Raw genomic sequence first — 27,248 nt, 5'->3', positions numbered from 1 at the left:
AAAATAAAAATAAAAAGCAGCGTTACAGTGCTTGGAGGGGGAGGCGTATCCTTTCCTGGGCTGTTTGTTATATACCTGCATTGATCTCATTGCTTTTCTTTGGACTCAAGGGTACAGAATTGGGATCAACAGCCTCCTTCTCTTTGCCCTTCCTGCGAATGGGACTCAGTGAGGGTGTGTTGGTAAGGGAGGGCAGTGTGGCCTGCAGAAAGAGGTAGTGTAAAGCAATTCATTCAAATACAGAGTAGTTATCGATAGTGACAAAAATTCAACCTTAACTGCTGGTCCTGGGGAAGTGTCATCCAACACATGCGCACAGATGTTGAGGACCTTCAGGAGGTGGGAAAACATCTGGTCCACCATTGTCACTAGGGAGCGCTCTGACAATGCTGCCCAGGGTTCATCCATTTTATTTGGTCCTCCACTAGGATAAGAGCTGCCACTGCTACCTTCTTCCTCTCCGGCCCATGGGTTGCGCATGCATTTTGGCGCCACCGCTTAAACCAAGGTGAATTACATATGATTTAAATCATCCTTGAGTAGACAAGTTCTGATACATACACAACAGCAATTTGTGCTTACACAATGCATTTTTGAGAGTAATTTCAAGCCATATAGGTCCTTTGATTTGTGTGCATTACTAACCAGCTAGCAGGTTGCCAGTCAGTAACAATGCATCCTGATGTGCAGAGAGGTCTAGTGGGAACCAGGCAGATGACAGCAAGGAAAGCACCATGTTGGCCATTCCCACTGTTAGGTTCCTTCGCTCCACATCAGGTAAAGAGGAATTTGGGTTTTGAGTGTTGCTGGTCTGAGACAGACTAAATAGGAATAGCAAAAAAAGTATATATATATATATATACACACACACACACGCACATAATGTGAGCATGTGTTTTCATAAACCTTGAAGCCCTGCCCCTGCTGTGGTTGAGATTTCCTCGAGATGAAACTGTACTAATGGAATTAATGTAGCCACAGTGCCAGCCTGTGCTCCATGTGCACACTGGAAAATTTGAAGCCAGGAGACATAGTGCTTCACAGCAGCCAAACTTTAAGGGGGGGGAGAGAAAGAATTTTGACAAATAATTATGTAGAACTAGCAGCACATTTCAGATCTTACAGTCTTACAGTCAGGGCCCTCGAGGTAGAGGAGGTGAAAGCATGAGAGATAGCGGTGACGACCCGAGATAAGTTGTTTTCCACTGTGACATCAGGCACTGTGTTTGATAGGTTAAAACCCCGATAAGTCCTGTCAGACAGAAAATAAGCAGCCTAATGTTCCAATTAACAGATCTTGAGGGACACAAATTGTTTTCAATCATATGGCAGACCTACGGTTACCTTGTTATGGTGCTCACTGTGAATTGAGAGGGGGGTTGTGCTTCGTGCATCAGTAGCTGCAGGTAAACTGAACTTTGATCTCGGGCAATAGCAACAACAGGGTCTGTCTGGCCCTGGTCACAGTCATAAAACAATCTCGATATGAGCCTGGTGGAAGACAGAGGACATGATAAAGGGAAAAATTATTTAATCAAACCTGAATTTTGTGACCTGACCTCGAAGCAAGTGATGAGATATATTCAAACAGCATGAATCAAGGTATGTAACAACAATTTTGGAGACTACAATATTAATAAAATACTAAGTCAAAACAAAAAGTATACCTGGTGACAGAAGAAGCTGCCACATGGCGGACTCTGGGGTCATCATCACCCAACAGATGAATGACTACATTATTGAGAACCCGATCCTGCAGTCGAAGACGCTAAATGTAAAGACAAAATATACATATTGGAATATTAGAGGACAACAATGGAGGACCACTCACAATCTATAATGAAAAAAAACCTATGCATAGTATCAGCAGATAAAAAAAAAAAAAGTCTAGAAATACCCCAGTGTAGTGATGATCGCCTTTGTGCAAAGCCTCAGTCTTTCTCTCCAGGAAATTGATTAACCTAAGAGATAGTGGGGGAGGGGGGTTAATTGAGGTTTTCTCTTCAGAATTAAAGTACAAGTAGAACTTATTTTAATTAAGACGAGAAAAAAAAAAAATATCAAAAAGGCTTGCCGAAAATCCAACTCAGCCAGCGTCTCCAACAGTTCAGTGCGGACCAGCCAGTACGATGAGTCTGTCAGAGCCAGCAGGTCGATCACCAACTGTAGGCCCAGCTCACTGAGTGTACTGCTGCATACTGACATGATGCAGTGCTGAAATAAACAAGTACTTATTAAAAAGGCACAACATGCACGCGCATACAGGAACTTACCCTGACTGCAACGCAACCCATCTTGCAGGTTACAGAGGTTTCATCTTTCAGAGTTTTTCTGAGCAGAGACACCAAGTCCACCAGGGACAAAGGGTTCCCTGAAAAGTATGAGCATGAATTCTAAACTGTTCTCTGGCTCCCATTAGACATCCATATCAAGTAATAAATAATACTACACAAACACACTGACCTGTTGCACTCTGCACACTGGCCAGCCAGGTGTGTATGTTGTAACGAGTTTTAATAAGTACAGACTGAATAATGGCTGCACACAGGATAGCTGTGGCACCTCTGATCTGTGGGTCACCGTGGTGAATTAGGTCCAGCACATCACTGACATACTGCTGCTCTGAAGACATCGTAAGGTAGGAAGGCAGTAGTTGGTAATAGACCACTTTGAGCATATTTTTTTTGCGATAAGGATTTCCATAGAATACATAAGTTAGCTAAGCAATAGGGTACAGTCTTTAGGTACTTACAATTGAAGAAAGAAAACAACAATAACCAAAATACTCTACCTATAAACAAGAATTCACTCCACTGTTTTCATTATTTCAAGAACAGCTCAACAGTTTCTGGCAGAAAACCAATATAAGATATAACAAGATCGTTGTACCACATGGCTGGGTGCATGCTTTGGGTGCCAGAGTGTTTCAAGATGCAAATCCTCAATTAGTACATACAAGTGTTCATACTGATCGCTTGATTGGACCTCTTATTGGCACCGAAAGGGTGTATACAGAGTCGCTTCTAGTTAGTCCTAATGGGAGACCATCTTACACCCCATTAACCCCATTTTGGCTGGAATAAAATCCAAACTGTAAAAAAACAAAACAAAACAAAAAAAAAAAAACAACCTTGTTTTCTTCATTTGTTTATTTTTACCTTCTACTGAAATCCCGTCCAGCGGTTCCAGGTAGAGAGAATTGAAGAAGGATTCAGGAAGCAGTGCCCCAGCTGCACCAATGCAACTGACTGCCAGGGCCTTCACACTCACTCGTACCTCCTTGTCAGGGATCACACCTGGTGATACAAGTGCAAACATGATTTATCAGACATACACCCAGCAACATTTCCATATTCATTAAAAGGATGAATATTTTTTATCTTTTGTTAAATGTTATTAAAATGTCTTATATAATGAAGCAAATAATTATTTGATCCCTCACTACTTTTTTTTTTTTTTTTTTAAGTTTACTCACTGACAAAGACATGGTCTACACTAGGGGTAGGCAACCGGTGTTTCTCAAGCCACATGTGATTCTTTCGGCCACCTCTGGAGGTTCCCAAGAATTTAAAAAAAAAAAATTATGAATATGGAAAAAGATGTTATGATATATTTTTGGTTTTAATATGGCTTCTGCAGGAGAAACATCACACGTTCTTAATGTTTTCCAACGCTGTAAAAATGTGTATCAATGAAGATTTGCGACCCGATGGCCAGTTGTCGGGGCACCTCCGAGGGGTCAGTGGACCAATCTGGGTCCCTCGGCGCGGGTCCTGTCCTGTCCACAGGGTTTATCTTGGGTGGATCCCTGGTCAAGCTTATGTCCTCAATTGATTGAGTGAGGTCATTCGCCTCTGCATTGCGGATATTTCTGTCAGTCTTTTTACAAGCACAATGTTGTGAATTCACTTGCATGTGTCCGTAGAACAGATTCTTTCACTGAGCATTGGAGTACTCACTTAATGCAATGAATAACTCCTGTATACTCAAAGTGCTTATGCATCACCCCACATATATTCTCATTCTAAGACTTCTATAAATCACATAGTCAGTCCTACAACATTGCAGTTGTATAGCCAGGTTCACAATCCTTGTCTTTCATACTTTTTCTCCTGTCCTGTCATGTTCTTCATTCACAGGGTGTAACACTACTGTCTCATGCAACATGGATATTTAATGTTTCTTTGTTGTAGATATTTATTTTTTTTTTCATTCTGGTTTCAGCTGCATGTCTTTTTTTTCCTCTCACTCTAGAAATTCAGTTCTGTTAAACTGATCAACTCTGATCCTCAAGAAAACGTCAATTAAAATATGACAAAATTACAGAGGAATCTCAAAGACTTCAGTGTGACACGGTAAAACTGTTCCAGTATAAAGGGGATGCAGATTCTCCACTCTGCATGAACTACCAGCTGAACAGAATTCACACACACGAAAAAAAGGCACTGGGCATGATTCTTGCTTGCTTCAAACACCCCAATTGTCAAATTGATTACAACCAGCTTGGTTTTTGTCTCATCTGACCACATCATCTTCTCCTAATCATTCAGTTGTTTTTTTGGAAACCTTCAGACACGACTCTACATGTTCCTACAGGGGGATCTTCTAGACACTGCAGGATTTTATTTATTACAAAGTAGTGTAATACCAATCTTTTTCCTGGTGACTGTGGTCCCAACTAACTTGAGGCCATTAGCAAGTCCTTCTCATGTAGTTCTAGCCTGATGTCTCACCTTCCACCTTTATCAGTGGTGAATTTACAAAAACCAGAGACGGACCAAAATTTCCTCCACAGCAGCTGAAATAGTTAACACGTTTTTTTTAATCACTAAACATATTTCCCAAGGTGCTATAGAGCTCGTGCACCTTCGTCATCAAATCACGTCACTGGCCGGAAGTGTCGGTCAAACAAATCAATCTTCAATGCTAAGTTGGTTGGAGATGACACGAAAATACATCTTATAGCACGACGCAGTTTTGTCCAATACAGTTAAACAAGAAGGTGCTAATTAACAAATGGAGATAGAAACATGAGAGACACTTGGCATAAATCCCATATTCACCCGTATTTAATGCCGAAGTCGATGTTTTTGCCGATAAGAAATTGGACTATTAACCAGCTTCCGCTTGTCTTGGACAACTGGAGCTACACATGTATCTGGTAAGTAAGTCGTCGAGATTTACACAAGTTTGAAAGCATAGAAAAGTCCGGACCTATACATATACGTCGTTGCTGGATCTGTTCTCAATCAAGAATCAATCCTACATAGTGATGGAGCCACTCGGATTTTTTCAATACCAATATTTAAATAAATGACCCCTGGTTTTACCCAAAATCAAATTCATTAACTATGATTGTATAAAGATTAAAAAAGATAGCGAGTCAGCTCCTCCGTACACGAAGCGTGTTGTGGCCACACGTTAAATTTTGGTAAAGTTCTCCGTGACAGACGTTTATTCTTAAATATGCATTGTTCTCAAATGAGTCCAATGTGTATTTTAAAAAAAGAAAATAAACCGCTGGGATAGGCTTCAGCCCTCATGCACGGAAGCATGTTGGGGCCACACGTTGAAGTTTGGTAAACCTCTGTGTGACCGACTGTTTATTTTGTTTTTTTAAATATGCATTGGACTCATATGAAAACAATGCATATTAGGGAAAAAAAAAAAAAAAAAAAAGGATTTCAGGGAGAGGTTTACCAAAGATTAACATGTGGCTGCAACGCACTTCGTGTACATCGAAGACGACTCCCTGTCGTTTTTTTTGTTTTTTTTTTAAAACGCATTGTTCTCAAATCAGTCAACTTGGCATTATAAATACTACTTGGGAATTTCAGATTGAGAAGAATAATTCCTACCTGAAGTGAAGTGATCGCTATACAGTCGTGTGTATTTGGGTGGGCACCATTCCTCACATTTAATTGGCGAAATCCATCGATCTTTTCTCGTCATTCGCCATTGAATGATCTTTTTAAATATCTGTCTCATCTGTTGTAACAACCAACTGCACGACAAGTCTCCGTAATTGTGTGTATTCTGCTCCGGTTTAATGTCCCCCACACTGTCGAGCAGCTCTTTTTGACCGGCAATATGGCGCCGCGAAAATGGTGACGTCACGTGCACGAGCTCTATTCACATGAGTTTCACCAGATGTGAACAATCCAAGTAATCCATGCATATTAAAAAAAAGTACAACAAATAAGATCAGAAATGTAGTTTTGTGTAATAGCATAAAATGATGGAAAAAGTATTAAACACAGCAACTGATGTTTATTTTAATACTTTGTACAAAAGCCTTTGTTTGCAATGACGGGTACAGGATAGGACAGGAGAAACCAGTCACATTCATTGGTCTGGTGCCATTCCATTCCTCCACACAAACAGTCTTCAAATGTTGTTCCGTGGACATTGAATTTCAGTTCGTTCCATAGATTTTTGATTTGATTCAAATCAGGTGATTGCCTGGGCCATTCTAGCAGCATTATTTATTTATTTATGTATAAACCACTTGGGAGTTTCCTTGGCAGAATGTTATTGATCATTATCTTGAACTCTCCACTTGTTCATTTTCATCATTCTTGTATATGGCAGCATATTTTTGTCAAGAATGTCTGTCGATTTGCCCATTCATACTTCTTTGAATAATGTCAAGTTTAAAAATTATCAAATGCTGAAAAGCAGCTCCATTGTCACTGTTTGCATGGTGTTTTTAAGTTGATGTGTAGACCATTTCTCCTCCAAACGTGGCGGGCATTAATTATGGAATCCAAAGAGTTAAATTTTGCCTCATCAGAACAGGCTATATTCCTCTAGTATTTAAACAGCTTGTCCAAATGTTGTTCAGCATACTTTAAACAAGCTTCAAGGTTTTTTTCTTTTTTCAACGTGGTTTCAACAACGAGTTGAAGATTTATATCCATGCGAGAATCCCCCCCCCTTTCAGGAGCAGTTCTGATAACCATTTCTTCATTTGAGGATAAAATTTCTAAATCTGTGGAGAACTTTTTTGCAGGTAATGTCACAAAGACCTAAAGCAAGGGTTTTAGTAAACAAAAATAGGACAATATAATGGGGGAGTTCAGTGTAGGAGTGCACTTATCAAATGCTTTAGTACTCAAGTGTTGCACTGTAAATTCTAGCGAATACTGAAGTATTTGTATAAACCTTTGTGCAAATTCATTTGAGCAGCTAGCTTTTTTTGGACATTAATAAATTAGTTTAATTGCTGTGCATTAATTTATAGCACTAATATTTTGCAAGTTTTAAAATTGTTCAAAAAAAAAAAAACTTTCTTTATTTGACTTCACCAAAACTCTCTGGATAAATGACCCATGATACTCTTATGCCTATTGGCCACTTTTGCCAAATTTTTTCAACTGCATGACTCAAAAAGTCACCACTTAAAAATCATATGGTCGTACACTGGCTATTTGTCACATGGTGCTAAAACTGAGCAATCTGGAAATAAGTAACATGGTTGCGTTGTACTGTCCTTGTCACCTTTGTAATAAGCCACAAATTTCACATACAGTGAAGAAAATAAATATTTGAACACCCTGCTATATTGCAAGTTCTCCCACTTAGAAATCATGGAGGGGTCTGAAATTTTTATCAGAGGTGCATGTCCACTGTGAGAGAGATAATCTAAAAATAAAAATCCAGAAATCACAATGTATGATGTTTTTAATGATTTATTTCTGTGATACAGCTGCAAAAAAGTATTTAAACACCTAAGAAAAACAATGTTAATATTTGCTACAGTAGCCTTTGTTTGCAATTACAGAGGTCAAGGTTTGCACACACTGCAGGAGGAATTTTGGCCCACTCCTCCACACAGATCTTCTTTAGGTCAGACAGGTTTCTGGGCCGTCGCTGAGAAGCAGAGTTTCAGGTCCCTCCAAAGATTTTCTTTTGGGTTTAAGTCTGGAGACTGGCTAGGGCACGCCAGAACCTTGATATGCTTCTTACAGAGCCACTCCTTGGTTTTCCTGTGCTTCAGGCCATTCTCATGTTGAAAGACCCAGCAACGACCCATCTTCAATGCTCTGATTGAGGGAAAGAGGTTGTTCCCAAAAATCTCACAATACATTGCCGTGGTCATCCTCTCCTTAATGCAGTGCAGTCATCCTGTCCCATGTGCAGAAAAACACCCCCAAAGCATGATACTACCACCCCCATGCTTCACAGTAGGGATGGTGTTCTTGGGATGGACCTCATCATTCGTCTTCCTCCAAATACGGTTAGTGGAATTATGACCAAAAAGTTCAATTTTGGTCTCATCTGACCACAAACCTTTCTTCCATGATTCCTCTGTATCATCCAAATGGTCATCGGCAAACTTAAGACGGGCCTTGACATGTGCTGGTTTAAGCAGGGGAACCTTCCGAGCCATGCATGATTTCAAACCATTACGTCTTAGTGTATTACCACCGATCACCTTGGAAACGGTGGTCCCAACTCTTTTCAGGTCATTGAGCAAGTCCTGTCATGTAGTCCTAGGCTGATTCCTCACATTTCTAAGGAACACTGAGACACCACAAGGTGATATCTTGCATGGGGCTCCTCTCCATTTGAGATTGACCGTCATGTTTAGCTTCTTCCATTTTCTAATGATTGCTCCAACAGTGGACCTTTTTTCACCAAGCTGCTTGGCAATTTCTCCGTAGCTCTTTCCAGTCATGTGGAGTTGTACAATTTTGTCTCTGGTGTCTTTGGACAGCTCTTTACTCTTGGCAATGTTACAAATTTGAGTCTTACTGATTGTATTGGGTGGACAGGTGTCTTTATGCAGTGAACGACCTCACACAGGTGCATCTGATTAAGGATAATACATGGAGTGGAGATTGACTTTTAAAGGCGGACTAACAGGTCCTTGAGGGTCATAATTCGAGTTGATAGGTGCTCAAATACATATTTGCACCTGTATCACAGAAATAAATCATTAAAAAAAATAATATTTTGTGATTTCTGGATTTTTCTTTTTAGATTATCTCTCTCACAGTGGACATGCACCTACGATGAAAATTTCAGACGCCTCCATGATTTCTAAGTGGGAGAACTTGCAATATAGCAAATACAAAAAAATAATATATAATATAATAATAATAATATAAAAATAAAAATTCAAATGCTTATTTTCTTCACTGTATTTAAAAGAGAACATCTTAGCGCTAACGTTAGGTTAGTTAATTAGACTAACAATCTCAGTTTTGGCTGTTAATTTAACTGTGTCTCAAGTCCCACGACCCAGTTTAATACCCGCGACGACTTCAGGGGAGAGAAAGATCCACCTTACAACAAATGGTTGCTTGTCTTGAATTTCAGTATGAAATGCTCTCACAGTTTCACAGCTCTCACATTTTACTTAATTCAGTGAAGCAGATGTGATGTAATCACATTGTATTATGGCCATGCATTAGCAGAGACCAGCAAGGATTTTGGGACAGTCTCTGCGGTTCAATTTATCGGAAAAACAACAATTTGTGAGTTGCAGTTTTGTTTTTCAATATGTTTTGTGAGGGAAAAAAAGGTGTATTTTGACTCCTATAGTAATGAGAGTGCTTAATTCTAGCTGTACACATAGTATCTATGACATGATATCCACTTTCTCATTTCCCAAGGCTGATCGAGACTGTCTGCTGGACCTTCCTGCAGTTTGTACTCACCATTTTTTTGTCCTGTCAACAGGAAGGAAGCAGCAAGAAGCCTGACACAGTGCACAAGTGGCTCTGCCCCCTGGTCTGTATAATGTCCAATTGGGCCATTTATACTTGACGGCTGATGAAGTTGTGAAATGAACACATTTATTTATTTTTATTGTCATTGACATTGTGAAATAGAGACATGAATTAAGTAAAATAACCTTGCTGTCAGGTTCGATTTCAGTGGGTTCCTCCTTTGGTATAAAATGCTCCACACTGCTGTCAGAACCCTGTCGATTGTGACCTCTGAAGTCGAAGAGATGTGGTTTGCTCAGAGCTGCACACAAATACCCACAGCAACAACAGTCCATCAACAACTTTGTGTACTTGTATTTTTTAATATTTGTAAACTAATGTACCGAGTGTTGATGGCAGAAATGAGTTTTCATTTTGGGATGAAGGTCCTGTCCCTTCATCTTCCTCATCCTGTAGAGTTCCGATCTGCATCCCAGAGTACTGGCTCTCACTGCCATCCAGTACCTTCAGGTAACACACAGGAAAAAGAATAGCTTTTCATTAAATTGCACTATGAAATGATGAATCACATTTGACTAATTTGACCAACATGAGCACATCCTACATACTAATATAAAAATATCGCAGATGATCAGGCTCATCTCAAACTCATCTACCTCAATCGTGGTAGCCAAGACTGCGATCACTGTTAAAATTTGGTCAATTGGGCAGCCCTAATTAATCGGAATAGCTGTGTGTGCGCGAGAGAGAGAGATTAAATAAAAAGTGTTTAGGTGATGGTCTTATTATTTTCCCCATCTCCTTGTGCCCTTTCACCGAGTACAGAATTGTACAGCTTGATAGTCAAGAATGAATGAATGAATGAAAGAAAGCAGGAACGAAGTATGTTAAAATGGATTTTGTCACTGAGGTCTTAAATTGAATTGTCTTTGTTGACTTCATACAAATTTGACATACCAGCTTGATGACAGTACCGGGATAACTGCACTCATCATCTCTCTTGAATAAAAAAATTTTCAAAATTCATTAAACTCGTTCAGGTACGATACTGTATATTAATTAAATTATCCATGTACTGTTATACACAAATCAGAAATTTTGGCAGCATGTGGTTGCAATAGTTAGAGATCAAACATGGTCGATGTGGTGCGCATGTACACTGCAGATCATGGAGGCGCCTCAAATCAGGCCTTACCTGTTTTGATGGTCATGAACCTTCTGTATCAGAATAACTTAGTTAAAACAATGGACCAGTAATACTATGGAATTTCCTTAGTTTTGTAGATATGATTTTTTTTAATATAGTCATAGAGAGCTGGAATGCAAACTAATCATTGTCCTTTCATGGTTTTCTTTTAATCCCCATTTGGGGTGGGGGGGACTATTCTAGCAACAAGTTTTTTCCTCATGTTTTTATGATTGTAGGGTAAAAGCTGCAAGTTTAGACTGAATGGGTAGAAACAATGGGGAAATGAAATGCTTGTATTTTGACAGTAATAGCCAAGAAGCAACATACTGGGGGTGAGAATGAAGAATGATAAATTGATTTCTAGAACTGTGAACTGAACTTTGAACTAGTTTGTGTAGAAAATTAAGTTTCCTAACACTGTGGATGGATTGGCAGGCAGAGGGATTCAGACTAATAAGAGCTTACTAATAATTATTTTTTTGTCTAGTTTACTACCTCTTTTATTTGGTTTATTTGTACTACTGGTGCTGTAATGCTGCTTCTGGTGTAGCCTTAATTTCCCTGAGGGAAACATCCAAAAGTTCTCTGTTTGTCTAATCTAGATCACCCCAGATCGTACATTTTGACCTCATGGTGTGCATGCACGCTACAGATTATACAGGGGCCATAGCTTGTGGCTTGACAGACAGTTCACTTGGCGAAAATTTACTTCTGATCGGTTTGGCAAAAGGAATACTCCACGTATGTCAAACTAAATGAAATTTAATGTGGATATGGCTTGTTTCTTCCCCATTGAGGTGCATATGGAGCATTTTCACTTGGTCTGGTCTTCAACAATAGAATAACATTAGTGAAATTATTATTATAACACCAATACAATGATGAATCTGATTATATAGCCCAAAAATTGAATTGGCGCAAGCCTTGTTTTTCATGATTGATTAAAAAATATTTGTATTGTTTTTCATGATAGTCTTGGGGAAAATAGATCTTAAAAAAAATATTGTGACGGACCTAATACGAATTATCCTAAATATTACAATGAACACACGCTGTTCATTTTGGCTTTAGATGGGCTGGCATTTGTATTATTAATGCATATGTGCACAACAGGGATGAGTGAAACAACGTGTAACTTGTACCGTGTAACGACATAAACCACAAACCACCCACAATCCAGTCAAAGTGCAGTCATGAAAAGTATGATTTGGTCTTAAGCCTGAAAACCATTTGCATGACCCAAACCAAACCCATTTGTTGTCTTGTAATGGTTTACAAGGATGATAGAAAGGTTAGGATCATAATACTCGAGCAGTCACCTTATCGTGGTGGAGGGGTTTGTGTGTCCCGATGATCGTTGGAGCTAAGTTGTCTGGGGCATCATGCCCCTGTTAAGGTCACCCATGGCAAAAAGGTCAGAGGTGAGGGACCAGACAAACTACGATTTCAAAACCCCTATGAGGAGTACAAAAATTGGACCTTGGTTTCCCTTGCCCGGACGCAGTTCACCGGGGCCCCCTCTGGAGCCAGGCCTGGAGGTGGGGATTGAACGTGAGCGCCTGGGGGCCGGGTCTGCAGCCATGGGGCTCGGCCGGGCACACCCCGAAAGGGTAACATGGGTACCCTTCCCATGGGCTCATCACCTGCAAGAGGGGCCATGGGGGTTGGGTGTGATGTGAGCTGGGCGGTGGCCAAAGGACCTTGGTGATCTGATCCCTGGCTACAGAAATTAGCTCTCGGGACACGGAATGTCACCTTTTTGGCAAGGAAAAAGCCGAGTTGGTGCATGAGGTGTAAAAGTTCCGATTAGATATAGTCGGACTCGCCTTGACGCAGCTCATGGGCTCTGGCACCACTCCTCTTGAGAGGGGTTGGAGTCTGTTCCACTTTGGAGTTGCCCCCGGGTGAGAGACACCAATCAGGTGTGGGTATACTTATTGCCCCCCCGGCTCAGGGCCTGTACGTTGGATTTTACCACGGTAGAGGAGAGGGTAGCCTCCCTCCACCTTCAGATAGGGGGACGGGTTTTGACTGTTGTTTGTGCTTATGCACCATACTGCAATCCAGAGTATCCACCCTTTTTGGAGTCCTTAGAGGAAGTGCTGGAGAGCGCCTCCTCTGATGATTCCATCATTCTGCTGCCCACATGGGCAATGACAGTGAGACCTGGAAGGGCGTGATTGGGAAGAACAGCCCCCCTGATCAGAACCCGATTGGTGTTCTGTTACTGGACTTGTGCTCATCACGGATTGTCCATAACGAACACCATGTTCAGGCATAAGGGTGTCCGCATGTCCACCTGGCAGCAAGCACAAGGTCGCAGTTCATGATTGACTTTGTGGTCGTCTCATCGGACTTGCGACCCCATGTCTTGGACACTCGGGTGAAGAGAAGGGCGGAGCTGTCAACTGATCACCACCTGGTGGTGAGTTGGCTCCGATGGTGGGGGAAGATGCCGGTCAGACGTGGCAGGCCCAAATGTATTGTGAGAGTCTGCTAGGAACAGCTAGCAGATTCCCCTGTCAGAAGGAATTTCAACTCCCACCTCCGAAAGAACTTTGCTCATGTCCCAAAGGAGGCAGGGGACATTCAGTGCAAGTGGACGATGTTCCACGTCTCCATGGCTGAGGCGGCCGACCGGAGCTGTAGCCGTAAGGTGGTTGGTGCCTGTCGTGGCGGCAACCCGCGAACACATTGGTGGACACCAACAGTGAGGGATGGTGTCAAGCTGAAGAATGAGTCCTGTCGGGCATTTTTGGCCTGTGGGATTCCCAAGGCACCTGATAGGTACCAGCTGGCCAAGCAGAATGCAGCTTCAGTGGTCACCGAGGCAAAAACCTGGGCGTGGGAGGAGTTCGGTGAGGCCATGGAAAACGACTTCAAGATGACTTTGAGGAAATTTTGGTCTATCATCCGGCGTCTCGGGAAGAAGAAGCAGTGCACCGTCAACACTGTGTAGAGTGGGGATGGAGCACTGCTGACCTCAACTTGGGATGTTGTGAGTCGGTGGGGTGAATACTTTGAAGAAATCCTCAATTCCACCAACACGCCTTGCCGTGAGGATTCTGAGTTTGAAGAGCCAATCTCTGGGGTTGAGGTCACCGATATGATTATAAAGCTCCGTGTGGCAGGGCCCCAGGTGTGGGTGAGATTCGCCCAAAGTTCCCAAAGGCTCCAGATGTTGTGGCGCTGTCCTGGTTGACGCGCCACTGCAACATTGTGTGGACATTGGGGACAGTGCCTCTGGATTGGCAGACTGAGGTGGTGGGCCCCCTTTTTAAAACGGGTGACCGGCGTGTGTGTTCCAACTATAGGGGGATCACACTCCTCAGCCTCCCCGGTAAGGTCTATTCAGGGGTAATGGAGAGGAGGGTCCGTCGGGAAAGTCAAATCTTGGATTAAGGAGGAGCAATGTGGTTTTCGTCCTGGCCGTGGAACAATGGACCAACTCTACACCCATGGCAGATTCCCCGAGGGTGCATGGGAGTTCACCCAACCAGTCTACATGTGTTTTGTGGACTTGGAGAAGGTATTTGACCGTGTCCCTCTGAGAGTCCTGTGGGGGGTTCTTCTGGAGTATGGGGAACCGAACCTCCCTCATACAAGATATTCGTTCCCTGTATGACCGTTGTCAGAGTTTGGTCCACATTGCCGGCAATAAATCGGACTCGTTTCCGGTGAGAGTTGGACTTCGCCAAGGCTGCCATTTGTCACTGTTTTTGTTCGTAACTTATGGAGAGAATCTCTAAGCGCAGCCAATGCGTAGAGTGTGTCCAGTTTGGTGGCCTCAGCATCGCATCTCTGCTCTTACAGATGATGTGGTTCTTTTGGCTTCATCAAGCTGTGATCTCCAACTCTCACTGTAGCAGTTGAGTGCAAAGTGGCCGGGATAAGAATCACCATTTCCAAATCTGAGATCATGGTCCTCAGTCGGAAAAGGGTGGCGTGCCCTCTCTGGATCAGGGATGAAATCCTGCCCCATGTGGAGGAGTTCAAGTATCTTCGGGTCTTGTTCACGATTAAGGAAAGAATGGAGCAGGGGGTCAACAGACAGATCGGTGCAGTGTCCTCAGTAATGCAGACTTTGTATCGGTTCATTTGTGGTGAAAAGGGCGCGAAATCGAAAGGCGACGCTCTCAATCTACCAGTCGATCTACATTCCTACCATCACCTATGGGCATGAGTGGTGGGTCGCGACCGAAAGAACAAGATCCCGTATACAAGCGGCGGTATTGAGTTTCCTCCGCAGGGTCCCAAGACGCTCCCTTAGAGATAGGGATAGAAGCTCAGTCATCCGAGACCCCAGGGATGACCCAGGACAAGCTGGAGGGACGATGTCTCTCGGCTGGCTTGGGAACGCCTTGGGATCCCTGGAATAAGTAGCTGGGGAAAGGGAAGTCTGGGTATCCCTGCAAAGCTACTTCCCCCACGACCCGACCCGGAAAAGCGGTAGAAAATGGATGGATGGATCATAATTACAGTACAAATATGTGTATTCATTCAGACTAACCAGCTCTGCGACATCTGAGGGGGTAACAGCTGAGTCCGGTCCTTCGGTGGTGGTCTGCGAGGAGTCACTCGGTGGGAGTGAGCCTTCATTGGTGCTTAGGTGTGACCCGCATTCAATAAAAGGCCCTCCATCTGCCGTGGTATTCTCTGGTGTAGTGTAGTCAGCTGTCTCTGGAGTAACATTAGCCCCACAGCTTGAGCTTTGACTCAGCATCTCCTCCTCATTTTCGTTGGGTGACTCAGCAGTGTCTGAGGGTGATGTCCCGCCTGCAGCCCCGGCCTGCTCAGAGGAGGCGCTCAGGTCCACAGAGTCCCCGGGCTGCAAGGTATGCTGAGAGGAGCGCGGCTGTTCGGTAATGATATCCACCTGGGCTTCCGAAGATCCATCAGTTTCATCAACAGATGCTGGAGGAAATCGATATAATGATGGTGCTACTGTCAGGGTCAATATACTGCTTTAATTGCATGAAATCATTCATAAATCTCAAGATATGGTTAGATACTAATATATATATTGTGAAGCAATGATACCCTATAATGGGTTTCTACAGTATACATCAAGAGATAGTCCACAATAAAGCAAGTCACTGGTTACAGCATTACAGGATGAACTCACCTGTGAAGGCGCCAGTGGTGACCTCAGTCTTCTCAGAATCATCTTCTAAACCCTCCTCCTCCCCTAAAAGGATTTTTCCTGGAGAAGGTCAGGATTACTACAATTATTTCTAACTTAGTAACTGCCAGAATAACAAAATAATTTTTGGGGGGACAATTTTTCATTATTTTATTCAAAGTCAGAGTTTTACATCAAGAAGGATTGTCTTTAATCAATTTGAGAAAAGCCAGATGATGTCACATCTTCAAAAGCATCTGATACATTTATTGATGAGTTACTCCGAGACGCGCCTGTGAATGTATTTGAAGATGCAATGGAAACATTTCTTCTTTGAGTAATATAATTTTCCTTCATCACCGCATGAGCTGCTAATCCTATGCAGCATTGGATCAAACCATGGTATAGAGCTCGTGTATGTGACGTCACCATTTTCACGGCGCCATGTTGCCGGTCAAAAAGAGCAGCTCCACAGTGTGGGGGAGATTGAACCGGAGCAAAATATACACAACGCCGGAGACTTGTTGTGCTGTTGGTTGTTACAACAGACGAGACAGATATTCAAAGAGATCATTCTATGGAATACAAACTGAAAAGGCGAGAAAATGTTGATGGATTTCGGCAATTAAACGTGATGGATGGTGCCCAACCAAATACACACGACTGTGTAGCGAGCAGTTCACTTCAGGCAGGAATTATTCTTCTCAATCTCAAATTCCCAGGAAGTGAGAAGAATGCGTTTAAAAAAAAAAAAAAAAAACACAGAGTCATCTCCAACGTACACAAAGCGTGTTGCAGCCACACGTTAATCTTTGGTAAACCTCTCCCTGAAATACTTTTTTTTTTCTCTAATATGCATTGTTCTAAAATGAGTCCAATGCGTATTTAAAAAAAGAAAATAAACGGTCAGTCACAGAGAGGTTTACCGAACTGAAACGTGTGGCCACAACGCGCTTCCGTATATAGGAACTAAAGCCTATCCAAGCGGTCTATTTTCTTTTTTAAAATCCGCATTGGACTCATTTCAGAACAATGCATATTTTAAAACAATCGTCTGTCACGGAGATGTTTACCAAAGTTTAACGTGTGGCCGCAACATGCTTCATGTATGGAGGAGCTGACTCGGTGTGTCCCCCCCACCCCCCATCATAATGAATGTGAGTTTTTGTAAAACCAGGGGTCATTTACTTAAATATTGATATTTGTATTGAAAAAATTGAAAAATATGTGGGATTTATTCTTGATTGATAACAGATCCAGCAACGAAGTATTTGTATGCATCCAGACTTTTATACACTTTCAAACTTTTCTGTGTAAATCTCAATGACTTACTCACCATACATGTGTACAGTTCATCCAGTTGTCAGATACAAGCGGAAGTGAATTAACAGTCCAATTTCTTATCGGTGAAAACATCGACTTCGGCATTAAATGTGGTTTCTCTATGCCAAGTGTCTTTCATTTTTCAACATACCTTCGTTTATTATCATCTTCTAAATGTTTAACCGTATCGGACAAAACTCTGGGCATCGTGCTATAAGATGTATTTTCGTGTCGTCTCCAACCGAATTAGCATTGAAGAAGCGTTTGTTTGACCGACACTTCCGGCCAGTGACGTGATTTGATGAAGTAGGTGCATGAGCGCATATTGGGAACTAGTCATTTGGGGTCCCAAGAAAAACAATTTTTCTCTTTAATTAAAAAGTTTGAATTTGAGAAAACATATTAAGTCCTTCAAATCCTTCTTAAGGATGATCAAACAACTGAACCAACTTAACACTTTTAATGTAGTTGACAAGAACATTGACTAACATTGAATACAGTTTACCATTTCAAACGTTTTTATACTCGCATCTTGGTGACTAAACTGTCACTTGTGTCACTCTCCATTTTATCTCTATACTCTGCTGACTGCTGCTACTGACGAGCAAGACCAGTGGTTTTCAAACTGGGGGCGTGACTCAGAGAGGGAAGGTGCGGGGCTACCAGAAACACTTTATTAATCAAGTTACACCTAGCAGATGGAGCTAATTGTACCAAGCAGACATGCCCACATCAGCCACTGAAATCACGTTAAATGAAATGATGAAAGATGTTAAATTTTAGCCGAAAAATAGTTTGGATTTGTCTTTATTCTTGGCAGCTTCATAACCTCACCAGTGTGATTTTTCAACTATAAAGGTTACCACTGCAGTGATTATTCCAAGCTAAGCCTAAACATATTTATAGAAAAACTGTGTGTATATGTGTGGGGGCTGATATTCAATGGAATAATTTCCTGTTTATTGGACTAATACTGAAGATAGGGAAACTTAAACAAGATCCAGTAAAATTATATTACATAAATTTGAACCTCAGCAGTAACGGGTATGTTAAAGGAGAGCAGGAGGAAAAATAAACCAGTCACCTTTATGTTTCCTATGGAGGAGTGGACTGTAGGAAGACCCGCCTGCTGCAATCAACAGGAAACGGATCACAAACAACAGGTGAAGAGGAGAAAAGCAACAGAAGAGCTGAAGACTTACAGGAGACACAACCATTTGCACAATGGATGAGGAGGAAACAAAAGGAAAATGCTAATCACCAGTAATTAAGTGGAAGGTAAGTATGGGTTAGTCAAGGACAGACTAGCTTAATTAAATGCGAGTTCATTGTTAAAGACTTCTGGAGGGGAAGGTGTGTCACTGTAGTCCAAATCATGAGAACCTGACTGGTGTATTTACCAATGAACTCCAGGATGCTGCCAGAACGCGCACGACTTTCGGCATCCTGACGAAACACGGTAGCATGTGGAATACTGCCTACAGAAATGAGCATGTGCAAAAGATCTGGTGGTGGAGTCCTGAGCATTTGTTGCAGCAGCTCCAGTGAAGCGGTCACCACATTGTGATCCCAGTGCTGTGTGTAGTGTAAAGTCAGTTCATACACCTGCAGACACAACGAAACATGTTTAATGACTCGTACTTTAGCGAAGCTTAAAATCCCCGCAGTCACTGGATACTTTACATCTACACAATTTCATGAGCTATACCAATGCAATTTGCTATTGATTCTATTGGTTGGAAGTCAATTCAAAATCAATTTAAATGCTCAGATAGTCAGTAAGAAGTAGAAATTAAAAATTAATTTTGAACTATTTTTGACACCATGAAAATATGTATGCCATGTCACATTTTTTACAGCAATAAACCAACAAATAAAACCACAGCACACAACATTCATGGAGTAGAAATGCAAAAAAACAGGACAGTTGCGTTTGAAGACAGAAAATGTAATGTGTATATAAGTGTAAGTTTATTTCCTATTGAAAACTGTAATAAAAATGGACAATAGCTTATTGCGTGCATGTAGTACAAAAGTAAAACACATTGTAATAGTTCTGTCTTCAAAAAGTAAGGTGACGGATACTTATTACTTTAGCTATTAGGGTTCCAGTTATTAATGTTTATTTTTTTTTTTTTACAAGTTATTGAGTACGAATTAACAACCAGTAAGTAGCATGTTTGCAACATCGTGATGATTGTCGAGATTTTGTTATTGTAGCTTATTTTGTAATACAAAAAAAAAATGTTTGCGTATTGTTCCATTGCACAACAATCATTACTCTATAACTGTAATCATTAGTAAATTATGGCTCCAATTTATTTTGTTTTTACTGAATAAATCTTGTAATGAGGAAGCATTTGCATCCTGAATCAAAGTTGTATATGAGATTTTGACATACAATCGTTAAATTTATCAAGTCTCTTTGGATTCATTTGTCTTGACCAATTTTGTTTCCAACCTTGATTGCAAAAAAAGTCCATTAAGTCTATTAAATCAGATTATTAAAATCAATAAAAGCCAACTAAATCTCGGGACACTATTTTACAAACAAACATTCCATTAGAACCGGATAGTTTATGCATGGACAATAGTTTACACAGATTTTTATTTTATCAATGTACTTGTAGAAATGTCTTTGCTTGCATGCCATTTATATTATATATTTAAATCCATCCATTTTCTAGAACTCTCATCCTCACGTGAGTCGGGGGCGTGCTTTCCCAGCGAATGGAAAAGAGGCTGGGTACACCTTGCAATGATATTTAGATCAAGCAGGTGTCTGCACTAAGCAACAAAAAGGTACAGTATCAATACAGTTTCCAACAGACAGATCCCTCCTGGAATTTTTCTTTTTTGGTCTTGTTCGGCTGTTGGGTCAAAAAGAAGTACCGGTAAATCTTTGCCCCTTTTATGCTGACCTAGTTTTACTGTGTCACAGTAGACTTTGCTGCTGCTGTGGTCTCTGTGTATTTTGATAGATAATTTATTTCATTTCAACAGAACAGTATTTAAAGGGGAGTGACAGAAAAAAAACAAAGGAGTTAAAAGGTAACTAAATAATATAGGAAAAGAAGACAAAAGACAAATCAGTAACTAAATCAGAAACCAAAGGAATATTGTATGAGAGTAGTGGTACACCTGTCAGGGAAGTAACGTAATTTTAATATTTTTATACATTCTTAGGCCAGAGTCATTCAAAATAGAGAATTATTATGTTTGTAAAGTTGCTTATTGCAAAATAGGTCTGCTTGCGTGTGACAAATGCCTACCTTAAGAGGTTATGAATTAAAAAAAAAAAAAAAAAATATATATATATATATATATATATATATATACACATATAAATATATACACACACACACACACACACACACACACACACACACACCTGTAGCAGTTGCTCCGACGTTGGCTGGACATCAGCCTCTTTTTTCATTACTCCAAAGCTTCCTTTGAGGCTTGTGGTGTTGACCTGCTGCTGCAGCAGAGGCATCAGGTACCGCAGGGTTAAAAGTACCCCAAGGATGAGATGGCTGATATGCTCCTCATCGACTGGAACCAGCAAACCTAAAGTTCACCAACAGTGGGTATTCAAAATTACTGCATATCAACTTCCAAAGTGGCTCGCAGACACTAATGACTGAAAAACATATGCACATCGTACCCAGCAAAACATTAAGAAGCCACGTGTAAAAGTAACTGGTGCGCCTTGAGTGTTGGCACACAATAACAGCAGCGCTGGCAGCTGTCCGTCTAATGGTGGGGGAGCTGGACTTCAGGTTGGAAACAAAGGATTTCAACAGGACCTGAGAGGACGAAATGTACTTGCGAGTGAAGAGATGATTGTTTATGTTCAGTCACATGTAAAGCATTGTGTATGCTTGTAAAGATGCAGCAGATGGAAAAATTGTGAGAACACCAAACAAATATACAACATTGAAGAGAGAAAAAAATATATTTCAAAGTCAACAACCAAGCTTATGAGAAGACACCTTGATGTCACCATCATTAGCAAAGTGTCCCAAGGCTGCCATGATCTTAGGCATGGCTGAAGCCAGGGTTTCTTGGACAGTCTCCTCCTGCCGCTTTGTAATTCTGGTGAGGCACGGCAAAAGGTTGACCAAATAGGGTCTGCATGAATAAACAGATGAATTATAAGTTATTAAATGTTTATCAATTCCACTAGCCTAATTCACGGCTAACTGATATTATAAGTCAATTCTTAAATTACTGTCCTATATAACAGTGTGTCTACCTGCATTTCTGAGGTCTTATAAGATGAGCAAGCTCAGCAAACCTCCACAAAGCTGCTCTCAAACTCCGAGAGGCACCATTCTACAGTGGAACACGTTTATTCATCACAAGCACAATCAGACAAATTATATACATTACAAATACTTAAAGCTTGAGACAATATATCTGGCAAATTGCATTAATAAAATAAAATGGTAAAACCAAAATTACCTTTTTAATTTCCTTATACAGCTCCAACTGCAGTCGAGGCAGATTAGAGTCCATCAGTGCCTATGGATGTGCAACACATTCTTTTCAGTCCCCAAAACTCCTGGATCCATCACAGTGTAAAATGTCATGTTACATTAGGGGCCTATTGTAAATCTCACAAGACTGTAGAGCACAAACCCAAGATGCAACTGAGGCTGAAACTTGCAAAAGAGTAAACAATTCAAACTAGAATTTCATATACCACAACAGGCAGAATTTTGATTTTTTTTTTTTTTTTATATACATTCCGTAATGTTCAACAATTGCAAAAATGTTTTAAACTCCTTGACAAATGTGACAAGTTGACAAAACTCCAAGTAAACAACCATGTTGTTCTTATGTTAATCTTGCAAGTGCAATTATAAACACACAAAATGGAGAAATATTTTTTTAGCTAGCCGCACCAGCATATGATCTCGTCAGACGCTTTTTGTGTGTGCACGTGTGCATATTTTTCTTATTTTGTGATTATTTAAGGATCACATGCCACAAGACTTCTGTGTAGATACGTTACAAATATACCCGAGTATAGTCCAAATTGTTGTTTTAAATTGATCAAATGACTCATGTATTACAGTGTGAGGAGTGAAGCCTAGAGTTGAATGCTTCAGTGCTTCTCAGCCTCAGAATTGTACATGACATAACATGTAAGTGTACAAGTAGTGCTTTATGTGAAAAGCAGATAGCATGAGTTCCATGTCAGGCTTGGGTGGGTTGGACATCTACTTCAGGAAGAGTGAGTGATTGAAAATGTGGGGTGGACGGATCGATTTCATGTCGTTACGTATAAAGTGGGTGCCAGTACTAGCTGCGCCCTTTTTTTTTTTTTAGCGGCTTGCCCACGATGCAGGGGACTGTTCCGCCACGCGAGACATGTTCTCGCTGTGGCGAGGGAGCACAATGCGCTGGTTCATAACGTGAAGACACTCTTACATCAGAAAGGAGAGCGCAGATAAAAGAGCGACTTTCAACCACTATGTCTTATTCAGTGAAATTGTGATAAAGAACTGTTTAAGTTTCTGTATTTTGGTTATTTATACCTCCATAGAGTGACCAGTCATTGTGATTTGACGAGTGCGATGGTGGTCGCGCGCCATCGCACAGTCGAGCACAAAAAAAAAAATCACGTGTGTAAAGTTTGTTACGAGTAAAAAAAAAAAAAAAAAATAGATACTGAAAGACGTCGCTTATTTTGTGTGGTCTTGACATTAATTTACATGTTTATGTCATTAACGTTAACTAAACAAGCCTGTTCCTAAACAATCAGTATTCACCAGGAAACCCAAGTTAACCGTACTGAGCATGTACGGAAGTGATGCCCAAAGCAAACAAAGCACATGTTCCGAGCTGCTTCACGTACTGCGAGCGCATTTACGTCGAAAGTTATCAACGTAATGAGCCACATCAAAGGATATTCAGTTACACCAAAGGTGCTTAATGTGTTGATCGTGAGGCAGTTTTTTTTTTTTTTTTTTTTTTTTTTTTTAAAATCATATGACGGCGTGCCCCCCAAAAAAAGACAGACTATCATCCACCTCGTTCAGGTGTGGCCAATATGTCGAGCGCACGCACATAAAGACGCATTATAGCAAGCTGGCCTCCTATTTACGGCAGTTGCGGAGATCACAAGAGGCTGCCTGCTTGAAAAGTAGATATTGGGGGAAAAAAATTTGGCTTCCCCTGAGTTACATTGAAAACATTTCTGCGATATAACACAGGTAATGTTTCAGTATCTAACTGTAATAAGTATGAGATTGTGATTTATTTTGACTTGATCTAAGTTCTAAAGTTTGGTACGTGTTATCTTGAAGTTGAAAACTTTTCCCCTCTTCATGCTTTAGGAAGATATAGATCAGCTACTGTTAGCTTTCATCAATGGATTGACAATAGATGCCGCCCTAAATTATGATAGATAATACGTCACGATTGCAGACAGGAATGTTTGTTACAAACTATCGCTCGCTAGTTTCCACTAACACCAATTATGTTGAACTAAAGTTTCAGCATTTTTAAAACATTGCAGGTATAGATTGTTCGTGTTTATTCCTTGGCAGGCCAGTGCATTACTTTTCTTCAGATAAAGTTTTGTCCGATTAAGAATTTTTATTGAGAAAAAAATTTTAAACACTGTTTTATATCATGTTCTACTAACATCAGTTGAAGTTGGAAATGATCATTTCTGAGTTTGAAACTTTGTTTTCACTTTAGTTAGGTATTTATTTTATTTTTTATTTAGTTATGTGATATTAATCCAGTAAATTATTTTAATGTCTTGAGATTCCATCTCTAATCACACCCGTAACTTTATTTGCGAGCATGACTGACTACACCCATACATTTTTCAAATGTGAGTGACTGGTGAAAAAGCAAAAGTGTCAATTTCATTTCCAAACTACATATCAATACTAATGTCCATACTAATGTCCAGTAAATGCCCCTTTGACAGGTACTTCTGTATGACCCAGTTTTGTACCCACTTAGTCCATATTTGGCAAAGCCACCACCTTTGCTCCGATTGGGTGCTCTGTGTGGAAGACCTACTTGCTTTGACAGCGCTGGCTCATAAGTGGAAAGCGAAAGTGAAAATCTTCATAGTGACATCGGGGAGCTTGAAAAATTCGAATGACTTGCTTTCAGGCCCCTTGACAGAGAAACGTCCGGATCGCAAAAATGTTAACGATTTTAATTCATATTTTACATTACCCTTAAAACCATTTACACATCCCAAATACTAGAAAAAGCTGGTGTGGTAAAATACTCTCCATGCACTCCAAGACATGCATTTGCAAAAGTAAACTGCATGGCGTTTTTACTTGCGCACTGAAAAAAGGGTCGCTCACACGAGTATTTCGGTCACAATCTCAAGCCATGTTTTATGTTTACTGTCTGAAGTAACTCGATGCAAATGACAACTGACTGGTACCTCAATTTAGGAATGTGTTTTAATACTAAATTATAGATGGGGAAGAATATGGACAATTGTTTTTTCCTCTCACTTTGATTATTTTGTTCAGGCACTCATCGGCTACCATTCGGACATCTGATTCACTATCGTCACTGCAGAGCAGGAACATTTCCATGGCGATGCCAAGCAATTTCTGGAACTCCGGAGAAGTTCTACTCCAGTGAGAAAAAGAGTGAAGAAAATGTTACTCTACACAGATCCAGGCACACAATGCCACTTCAATTGGCATCACTTCTACAAATATGCACACATGATGTACATGAACCACTCACTACACAAATGAGAATTAATTGTTCAAAGTTTTTCAAAACATTACAATTACGTTAGAAGTCTAAATTGTAAATAAAAACAATATACAATGATTTGCAAATCGTTTTCCACCTATATGCAATTGAATAATGTGGAATGGCAAAATCATTTGTCACAGATCACATTTGTGGTACTGATTACCAATGTTATAACAGTGAAAGCATAAATGTTTCATCCCCTAATCATTGTCAGGGTTCGTGCTGCCCATAAGCCACCTCGCCAATGGCCAATTGAGACAGAATGTGGCAAAGTGGATATTGCCCACGTTTGCTATACTTGTAAATCTAAATTTACCTGCGTCAAAATTAAAAACCCCTTGCTGATAAAAGTTAAAGTGAGAATGAAGTTGCGAACAGTGTTAACGCTTTTGTTTTCGTAAAATGCTTCAGTCTACCACTCAGCTGCTGCCGCCAAAGCCATCGGGCTCACAAGCTTTCAGGAAGCAGCACATTTGGGAACACCAGATCTAATGCCACTTGGCACCAAACTGAAGCATGCATATTTATTACAGTAACATACATTTGAAGCGTCGGTCACCAACGTGTCTTGCTGTTCCCATGAGTTATTGCAGCTGGCTAGCTGCTTTCTTCACAAGCCTCTCATACCACTATGATTGTCATGCCAGGCGGCAGTGGCATTGGCTCAAAGCCCGTAGGTGTGAATGTGAATGCTTGTTTGTTTACGTGTGCCCTGGGAGTGGCTGACGACCAGTGCTGGGTGCTCCTTGCCACTTGCCCAAAGTCATTTTAATTACAATAATTTAGTGATAGTAAGTTAGGACGCATTATTTCTGCCATGATGTAATATATTTTGACCTGGTGGGCGCCATAGTAAAAAAAGACAAATGACCTCGAAAAAAAACAATGAAAAAAGTTGTACTTTTTGAATGTGCGTTCGCTTATGACAGCGTGTGACAGTGCTAGTGTGATTCGGTGACAGTCGAGTGTCCAAGGGAATCAAAAAGTACCACGGGCAAAGAGTAACGTCCTCCTTAACCAATGGGATGCCAGGAAGATGCTACGGCAATACCCAATGGAAGAGCAGCTCCGTCGTGCCACACAAATCAAGATACAGGATGTTTAAATTCGGTGGAATTTGGGGACTTCAGCTCCAATTTTTCCCTTTTGTATCGTAAATTCACTTCGTAACTAGAGATGTTTTTCGAGAGGAGGCGTTTCTTAACCTGAATTTTTCGTTACTAGAGATGTTCGTAAGTAGAGGTATCAGCTGGTCCAGTGGTGGCCAACCAGTCAGTGATAAGCCACATTCTTCACTCTGTTATGGCAGCGAGCCACATCATACACAAAAAAGAGCCATATCATACACTTGGATATCATTCCCTCCTCACACAGATAACTTTGCTCAGCCAGCTTTATTGTAAACGTCACACACCAATATGATGAGAAAAATCGACTCCTACAGAGTACCAAGACCACAGGCCATTAATTTAAAAAAATAAAAATAGTGTGCTCTCTCTCACACAGAAAAACTACCAGTTCAACCAAGTCTTGTCTTGTGTGTCACAACTCTCAACTAATGCAACACTGAAATACTTGATGGTGTGAGTGCAACTGTAGCCATGCTGATGTCCGATATTCTCTGTTGAACAGTGTAGCAGGACAGATGAATGTCTGATACCATTTGTTTAGGATTTTTGTTTTCAGGACACAAGATTTCAGCGACATCACTGAGACATCCATCCATCCATTTTCTAAGCCACGTATCCTCACAAGAGCCACGGGAGTGCCGGAGCCAACAGCAGCTGTCATCAGGGTACACCCTGAGCTGGTTGCCAGCCAATCTCAGGGCACATGAAGACAGACAACATCGACACGCCCAATCACACCTAGGGGCAATTTAGAGTCTCCTATTAATGCATGTTTTGGGAGGAAAACGGAGTGCCCGGAGAAAAACTGCACAGATACAGGGAGAACATTCAAACTCCACACGGGTGAGGCCGGGATTTGAACAACGGTCCTCAGAGCTGTGATGCCAATGTTCTACAGCTGCTCCACCGTGTTGCCTCAATGAGGCATTTTTTAAAAATAAATTACCCTTCAATGTATGGCTTTTTGTCCCTTCCAATGTTCCAAGCCACTTGATATGATGCAAGGATTCGTCTCTGGATGCTTCATTATTTAAAAAAATTAAATTGCA

At 40.9% G+C, this 27,248-nt stretch overlaps 1 protein-coding gene across 12 annotated transcripts in view; it reads right to left on the bottom strand.

The window, feature by feature from the left end:
- Positions 1 to 27,248, bottom strand: part of htt (huntingtin) — a 62,312-nt gene that overhangs the window by 23,349 nt on the left and 11,715 nt on the right. For 4 of the 12 annotated variants that reach the window (XM_061829479.1, XM_061829488.1, XM_061829481.1 and 1 more), the window contains exons 3-27: positions 24,814 to 24,937; positions 21,779 to 21,838; positions 21,570 to 21,649; positions 21,307 to 21,445; positions 20,979 to 21,120; positions 20,703 to 20,881; positions 18,712 to 18,916; positions 18,396 to 18,440; positions 15,992 to 16,069; positions 15,377 to 15,780; positions 10,061 to 10,181; positions 9,863 to 9,978; positions 9,666 to 9,777; positions 3,159 to 3,296; positions 2,464 to 2,622; positions 2,274 to 2,371; positions 2,075 to 2,214; positions 1,898 to 1,961; positions 1,668 to 1,768; positions 1,345 to 1,491; positions 1,132 to 1,252; positions 907 to 1,052; positions 646 to 821; positions 274 to 497; positions 76 to 202 (exon numbers count right to left, since the gene is read on the bottom strand). In XM_061829479.1, coding sequence (XP_061685463.1) covers positions 76 to 202; positions 274 to 497; positions 646 to 821; positions 907 to 1,052; positions 1,132 to 1,252; positions 1,345 to 1,491; positions 1,668 to 1,768; positions 1,898 to 1,961; positions 2,075 to 2,214; positions 2,274 to 2,371; positions 2,464 to 2,622; positions 3,159 to 3,296; positions 9,666 to 9,777; positions 9,863 to 9,978; positions 10,061 to 10,181; positions 15,377 to 15,780; positions 15,992 to 16,069; positions 18,396 to 18,440; positions 18,712 to 18,916; positions 20,703 to 20,881; positions 20,979 to 21,120; positions 21,307 to 21,445; positions 21,570 to 21,649; positions 21,779 to 21,838; positions 24,814 to 24,937 — 3,446 coding nt within the window. The remainder of the gene's footprint in view (positions 1 to 75; positions 203 to 273; positions 498 to 645; positions 822 to 906; positions 1,053 to 1,131; positions 1,253 to 1,344; positions 1,492 to 1,667; positions 1,769 to 1,897; positions 1,962 to 2,074; positions 2,215 to 2,273; positions 2,372 to 2,463; positions 2,623 to 3,158; positions 3,297 to 9,665; positions 9,778 to 9,862; positions 9,979 to 10,060; positions 10,182 to 15,376; positions 15,781 to 15,991; positions 16,070 to 18,395; positions 18,441 to 18,711; positions 18,917 to 20,702; positions 20,882 to 20,978; positions 21,121 to 21,306; positions 21,446 to 21,569; positions 21,650 to 21,778; positions 21,839 to 24,813; positions 24,938 to 27,248) is intronic. The other 8 variants (XM_061829480.1, XM_061829483.1, XM_061829490.1 and 5 more) reach the window with 6 other exon arrangements.

The sequence above is a fragment of the Syngnathoides biaculeatus genome, chromosome 9, assembly GCF_019802595.1.
Source record: "Syngnathoides biaculeatus isolate LvHL_M chromosome 9, ASM1980259v1, whole genome shotgun sequence".
Classification (NCBI taxonomy): domain Eukaryota; kingdom Metazoa; phylum Chordata; class Actinopteri; order Syngnathiformes; family Syngnathidae; genus Syngnathoides; species Syngnathoides biaculeatus.
Note: the sequence above shows the minus strand (reverse complement) of the source record. Positions and strands in the feature narration are given on the sequence as shown.